An 8,191-nucleotide genomic window follows, 5' to 3' on the forward strand; every position below is an offset into this window, starting at 1 on the left:
TAACATGTTGCAGTGAGTTATTGTTTATACGAAGGATTTGTTGTAACATTAAATTCAAAAACCAGAAGAACTCGATTTGGATGGTTCAGAAAACGAAATGAATCAGTTGTGTGGAAAAAAAAAACACAATTATTAAGGATTTCAAAGTAAATTTCAAAGATGAGAAGATCATAATAACAATCGAAATTTCAGACAAAAAATTAATGATGGTATTGGGATATAGATCGACGTATAAATAAACAGAAAAAATAAGATTTTTCGCAAAATCTACGACTAAAGAACATAAAATAAACAATTTTTATAGACTTTGGAAGTGTCTAAGTGGAATAGAGATTTATAATAGCGTGAGACGTTCCGCTATTCGACATCTTGTAAGGTTGAATACGAAATTTTTCTTGCTCAAAGTGAGTCCAGTACTTTCATTTATTTCCAAGTTTTCACTAAACAACTTTTAAAAAAATAATGTATTAGCCCCTCCATTCCTATCTTGCAACCTAAAGTTTAATTCAGAAGAGAAAGTCATCAATAACATAAGATATAACAGTACCTGGAAGACTTAAATTTGCCCGGTATTTTTTTGGTAAATTTTGCTAATTGATGAAATATGAATAATATTTTTCGATCTTGCCATGCATGAACACTTGACATGACTCTAAGTCAACCCCAACAGATTCGAAAGTTTGCCCTTGGGATTTGTGATGAGTCATGGCAAATTCATATCTAGCAGGAAATTGTTGACGCTACACGGTGTATCCCAATTGTCCTTTTGATGACTCAAGGATTATCCTTGGTATATGTACTTCATTGCCGATTTGTTCATCTGTAACCATTTTTGCTTTTAATGCTCAATGATCCTAGTTAGTTCCCGAAACTTCAGATCATAGCTCACGAAAAGCTTTTCTAATTTTCGTTATGTGTTGACTTAACGTTCAGATGAGATAATCTAATACGTACTTTAGAATCATTGGTGACATAATTTGACTGATGACAACAGTATGTTTTGTCAAAGTCCATAAAATTTTGAAATTTTCTGTGTATTTCTAATAACTTGCCAAATGAGTCAAGACAAAGAAGCGCAATGTTTAACAAAAACAAATTTATTAGCATATCAGAAACCTGAAGGAGAGAAAACGGAGCAGAGACCGTGTCAGAAAAGAAAACAGCCTGCATATTCAGCTAGTAAGTTTTCACGAATAGTTGCATCAAATATACATCATACACGGCTTCTATTTGAATTCGTTCTGATAGATTAATCATTGTAACATCGATTGAAAATTGGAATAAAAAAGCCAATTATTTCGATTACAAATCAAATAGAAAGGAAAAACTTTAAAAATAATTATAATCATTCAACGTTCCTGGTTGAAAATGTCTTTTTCCTATAAATAGATAGAATAATTTCCAAATATATGAGTTATTTGTTGAATTACCAATACAAAAATTGATCTTCAGGATGTAACTGCTTCGTCAATTGTTGATGGAAGTATGACAATTTTTTTAAGTGAGTTACATAGTCATTGGTAGTTTTCATAATTTGGAAAGAATGGAATATACTGTATAACAACCATTTTCAAATGTTTGGCGAAGTTTTATCAATCAGTCTCGTCATAAAGACCTTTACAAATCCAGTTGTGCTCAAGCTATGAATTTTTTAATAGCCATAGTGAAACCTTCAAATTGATTATAGGTTCATCCACTTTTTTATGTGTATTATCAGATACTGTACTTCATAAATACTATTCGTGGAAACATTATAAATGATAGTTTTTCACGTTTTCGATAGAGGTTCTTTGAATATTCTCTTGACGAAGTTGTTTTAAGCAGAGTAGGAGTTAGAAACTAACAGAAGACGACATGAAACAGGAATTTTTTGTGGCGAAAATATGTGGAGAAAGATAATGAGGAATGTATCATCCCATCAATAAATGATTATTTGCTCCAAGTGATTTTTAAGTGTGAATGTGGCAATTGAGGACAAGAAATGTCAAAACTCGATGCAAATTTGCAAATACTTGATCTGTCTCTTAATTTAGAAAATGATGACAATGCTCCGATAAAACCTTTCCAATCTATCCATATCTGTGTACCAATCAAATTTAGCACAAAACAGCTTTTGTATCTTTCATAAAGTGAAAATTTTGCTAGAAACGAAAAGATTCGACTCCATTCCTGGTATTTAGTATGTCGCAAAGTGGAAAATAAAATCAGTTTGCAAAAAACCTATCCAAAAATATTCTTGGTAATTGGTGAATTCCATTACTACTAAAAACTACTACTCTAAAGGGTACAATTCAAATTTTATGTTACATATTACTTTTTTTAAATAAAATAAGTTATCGTATTCTCTCGATTATACCTTGTATATCCTTATTCAAATTCATAACATATTAAACGGAAAAATAGATGACATTCACGTCTCTAACTGAAAACTCAACCCGGAATATCTAATAAAAATTTTAATACTTCAGATAATCGTCTGTACCAACAAGCTATAAAAAGTCTCCCAGTTTATTTGTCTTTGGAAAATCCAGCTGAAGCAAAACATGTGTAACAGCAGTAACGACCACTACTAAACCATTAAAATGTTTATTACCGTCCTGTGTTTGTCGTTAAGTACCTATCCAAGTACATTTCTCCATAATGTTCTTATATTCATATTTTTCACCATTATGTTATTCTTTCCAAGAACAACTGCATCCTTTTGTACGAGGATGTTTCGAGTATCGACAATTGAATAAAACAATTAAGTGAAAGTTTCAATTATTCATGGATATCAGTTAAAAATTTAAAATCTAAGAACTGTTTCTTGGCTTACGAGGATGGTCGACCAAATGAGATGACGACTCCAAAAATGCTAAAGAAAATCCACAAAGCGGTACTGGATGATCGTTGACTGAAAATGCGCGAGCTAGCAGACATAGTAGGCATTCCAAAAAGTGCAGTATATCGCATATTAACTGAAAGTTTGGACATGAGAATGGTTGCCGCGTTTTCTCACAATGGAACAAAAACAGCGTCGTGAAGATGTTTCCATCCAGGGTTTGGTAAGGTTTCACAGAAATAGAGCCATTCTAGAACCATGGATGAAATGTGGATTCATAACTTCATACCCGAAACAAAAGAACGATCAAAAAGGTCCAAAAAAGGCAAAGACTGTTCCATCTGTTGGCTAGATCATGGCGTCGGTTATTTGGGATGGGCGTAGGATAATTTCCATTGACAAAAAACAGTCGAATTTGAAGGAAATTGACAATTCTTATTATAAAAAGTATCGAAGTTATTAAACATCGCTGGGTAAAATAAATATGGTTTTGTGTTTTCTTTAACAATAAACTAAATCATCCTAATTATAAAAATAGAGATTGTAGAATAATTCCGATATAATGAAATATGGAACATCAAAAAATTAGAACAGAAGATTTAGCATCTCTAGATGTGTGAAAGAGGCTTGCATTGACAGAATTTAGGAGCTAGGAAAAGTATACTCAATCAAAAAATTTAAGTTCATTTTATCCAGAATAATTGCAACAAAATGTATCAAGAGGGTTATTAGAGCAAGCTTATTCAAAAAAGTCTTAGCAAATAAACATGTTTTCACTGTTCTGAATTGTTTTTAAAAGTATAAACATTCTAGATACTAAACGGAAGTCCTGAAAAGAAATAAATTACTATAAGAAAAATACCTCAATCTATAAATAACTATTATTCATAGAAGAATATATTTAATGTAATTTCAAATCTAGTAATCAATTTCAGCTATATCGAGATGCCAACCGAAAGTAATCAAAATATGTACCGGAGCAGAAATGAAAAAAATGTGTCCTCCTCCTTGTGATTGTACAATTAAGCCTCGTTCTTCAGGAAGGTCATTGGGAGCTCTGGGTATCCTTTTTTTAGGAATTAAAGCTGCTATCGCCGCTACTTTGGTATACGTATCTTACGATATGGGAATTTGGGGAACTACTGATGACACTCAAGACTTGTATCGGAAATACTGCGCAGCAACTAGCCAACCAAAGAAAAGGAACGATAAATGGGATCCGCCATCTTGTGAAGCTCAAAAAGAATTATTTGCGGTAAGAGTTATTTTGCATATCTGTTAATAATAACCTTGATGCTCTAAACACGGAATTTATCGAGTAAACTGATACAGCTCAGATTTTATACATTATATTTATTTAATAAGAGAACGAGATTGCTGAAGTAACAGTAATTACAAATATGTGTAAAGGAGCTCACTTACAGGCAGGTCCAGCTAGACCAAGATTTAAAAATATGAAAGTTTCTCATAGAGCTCAATTTTCTAGGACTTGGGTCTCCCATTAAAAGGTTCCTAGGAATCATCAATATCAAAGTTTTCTTGGATAAAAAAAGTTTGAATACATCTGACAGAAAAAAACTCGTTTATGTTATTTATGGAGCAGCTATGAAACTTTAGCTCATTAAGTAGTTTCTTAGTGCACCAATCATTTTAACAAACTGCTGCTGAAGTAGTACATAGAGTTGTTATCACAGATGTTATCATTTTATCCGCTTACAAACGTAGATAAGCAACCTATCATTAAGAATTATACAGAGTACTTATAATAGAACAAGCGAAGATAATTTCGGTAAAATTAAATACTAAAAACTCCGAGAGACTTACGGAATTTAACGGAAAATTGGTGAAAAAATATATTGAAATGATTTTAGACGTGATTGACAGAAACTAATATTTTCCTTTGATGCGTTACCAATAAAATGCACAACAAATTTGGTTGGAGTTACTGCGTTACAATAATTCATTAAAATTACTTGATGTGAATCATATTCGGTGAACTTATTTTCACAGTTATGGAACTTTCTATAGAACTTTACTGTCAAACCGCCCTCATATATGTGATTCGAAGCTTGGAGGAATTCTTTTCTTGTTAAAAATTCTAAAGATAATTTTGTTTTAGGCAAGACCTTTTAATCCTTATGGACATTGTGACGAAGCACCTATTAATCCAGAGCGATCGTTTCATACTTTCCAAAATAAATGGAATAAAGGAGTTGAATGTGTATTTGGATTCTTGGCTTGTTTTCCAAATAACATTATCAACTTGTTCTGCAGCGATAACAAACAAAAAAATCAACTTACACGTGATAAACAAGATACACAACCTCGGTGTATTCCCTATAACCAATTACCGGATGAACAGAAGGTTATTAATTCATACAAATGACAAGTTAAATTTCTGTTCAGTTTACATATTTTGTAATTAATCTGCTTTTGGATCTTGAAATATAAAAAAACACGAAAATAACCTATCAGTAATTCAAATAGTGCGTATGTACAAGAGTTCTTCGATTTCTGTCATTAAACCTCTTTGATATCATCATTTATTTAGTTATTTTGCTGGTTGTAAGAAGCGAAGCTTTTGTTGAAGCTTGTGGGGAATGAAAGTTTCCTTTCAATTGCATTGACAAGCGTTACTTAACCAAAAGCTATTTGGGTGGTCAAGGACGTAAGATTACGGGGTTCAAGGAAAACACACCTGGCTGAGAGTGGGTCCGAGGATTTAAAGGACGAATGGGGTATAAGTCATAAAATTGTAGCAACCTAACCATAGTCCAATATTTTCATAATTTGAAAGAAACTTTTGAGAATTTCCCAGCTACTCATATATATGATTATGATGAGCAAAATTACAAGAAATTACAGCAAATCCCAGCAAACAAAACGTCGAGGTACAAAATATATAGAGCGCTTCTGTAATTTCAATGGAACAGCAATTTCAATAATGATCCTGAATCAGGAACCCTTCTTTTTCTATATGTAATTTATGAAGCAGAGAAAATGTGGCAACAGCGGACAGAAATAGGCCCAAAAGGGGAAACGTGTTGCAATGAGAGGTGCAGCTGCTTTGGATCCCGATATACCCGTAAACATCATAGTAAACACCATGTCGCAAAGTTCTCATCTTCCATCGCATTCCACAAAAAGTGTTCTAAGATAATTTGTATAAAATAACGTAGACTGTAGCAGCTGAATCTAATAATTTTATGAAATATTCCTTAGAAACAGTTGTGTTTGAAATTGAATAGATTTATTATTTGTATTTTTCTATTCATGTTTAATCAGTTCATATAGAGAAAAACGTACATTTCTCCAAGAAAATCTAGTTTATTGATCATAGTTTAAACATGAAGTTTGATGATCAATCTCATCATTACTGGACAATTTCACCCCAGAGGATAAGCAGGTTGGTATCGTAGAATAGACAGAAAAAAATTAATCAACGTATATCTCTACCTATTTGGTAAATATGGTCTAAAATACAAACGATGTACTCAAAGTATGGGATTGTTCATGAAAGTTTTTCATTTCATCTCTATACCCTCCAGTCCTGAAAATCCCCTCTTCGAGCAAATTAAAATTCAGATATTTTCGACACTACATCACCTTTACTGCAATAAGAAAATATCAGCAAAAAAATTTTATTGGCGCTCAATTCAAGTGGGTACATAATTCAAATACAATGTATATACATCGTCAAGTGTTTCGGAAATATATTACAAATATTAATTATTATATATTAATTAAAAAAAGATAATTATCTTATGTCACATTCCACTTAATATTTATTTCCATGTAGCTCTTAATATTGAGAGAGTGCGGTATGATATTAAAAAATTGCAGAAATAACAAACTAACAATTTTACAAATAATTTGTTATGGAAATAAAGCACTGAAGCTTATTTCACGAACAATTTTGGGGAGCTAACACATTTTTCCTAACCGGTGGATAGGGAGGCACGGATCGGTAGAACGGCCACTACGATTTCCTGATCTGACGTTAATAGACTTGTTTTTGTAGGAATATGTTAAAAGTATTATATATATATATATATATATATATATATATATAAATTTAGATGACTTATTTATTTTCCGAATTACGAATGTCTTCGTTTTGCACCATGTAAATATTCCACATTTGGATGACAATATCCACTTCTTCTTTGTGAAAAACACGATTTGGGGTTTCTAGGTTTGCGAATTCACTTTTTTGTCAAAATGCATTGTGAAAGGTAGCATAGCAGCCTAGTTATTTGGAAGAATGACTTTCTTTTCGGTAAATGCAAACCTATATGAGTTCATCTTCTTAAATTTCGTAATGAAACGGTGGTGATTTCGTTCTTATACTTTAGTAGTGTGCCTGCAAACCTGATATTTTTTCTATAATGTCTAAGATACTGGATAGTTTAATTGCAAGTGTTGGTGTGAACACTGTTCTAATTGTGAATACCACCAACGGTTCAAGAAATTCCTACTTGAACAATTTTCTGTTAACAAACATCGTAGCAAAATGAGAGGCGGTGATTTCGTTCTTATTCTTTAGTTGTGTGCCGGCGAACATGATATTTTTTCTATAGTATCTAAGATACTGGATATCTGGTGTTGTACGAATTAACAGTGGTGAAATTTCTTGTATGCTCCACTAATCGAAGCACCATGTCTGTGAGTAAAAATTATTTATACTTCTTTTTGTCATTGGAAACTACCAACCCGTAAAAAGTATCGGGGGTCTGTATGTACGTTACATTTTTTATTGATTGCCTTTGCGTCAGTTTCTAGTCATTTGGAATGACTGATTAAGATATTCTTGATTCTTATGGAACACTTAGATATATATCGATGCTAATTCGAAACAACGAAAGGATGCTGCTAGCGAAAAGCTGCCCAAAATATAGACAACACTAATTACTATTTTTCTTGAATTATAATAGGCACAAAGTTTTGTTTTCCAGGAAATAGTCACACCTCTCAACATAGTGCAGTACTATAGTATCCTCATATAAAGACAAATCCTAAAGGACTTGACATGGTGCAAGACAACGTGCAAGAAATTGCAAGCAATTCCTTGAAACATCAAAATATTACATAGACGAATATTGCATGTTGTTTGACATTATACAAGTCTCTTACCACTGCATGGTTGCATGGTTGCCACTAATCAAAATTCCAAAAGTAAAAGTAAACATTTTATCTGTCTCTGCCTTGCTTTTGGAGTATGATGGACAGATTAGCTAGAGAATTAGACGAGAAAAACATAGAAACAATTAGTTGAGTATGGATGAAGAAACATTTGAAAAACTCCTAATGAAAATAAAAAATCGGTACTTCGATGAACAAATTCTAAGTACTGCATATCAATTTTAAAAT

The 8,191-nt window shown here is 32.3% G+C and overlaps 1 protein-coding gene across 1 annotated transcript; it reads left to right on the forward strand.

The window, feature by feature from the left end:
* The first annotated feature begins 1,055 nt into the window (after positions 1 to 1,055).
* On the forward strand, positions 1,056 to 5,207 carry LOC130440592 (uncharacterized). The gene is made up of 3 exons (XM_056773853.1): positions 1,056 to 1,179; positions 3,757 to 4,076; positions 4,941 to 5,207. Exons 1-3 carry the CDS (start codon positions 1,056 to 1,058, stop codon positions 5,205 to 5,207), a joined length of 711 nt encoding a protein of 236 aa, XP_056629831.1.
* The last annotated feature ends 2,984 nt before the right edge of the window (positions 5,208 to 8,191 follow it).

Source organism: Diorhabda sublineata, chromosome 2 (genome assembly GCF_026230105.1).
Source record: "Diorhabda sublineata isolate icDioSubl1.1 chromosome 2, icDioSubl1.1, whole genome shotgun sequence".
NCBI lineage: Eukaryota > Metazoa > Arthropoda > Insecta > Coleoptera > Chrysomelidae > Diorhabda > Diorhabda sublineata.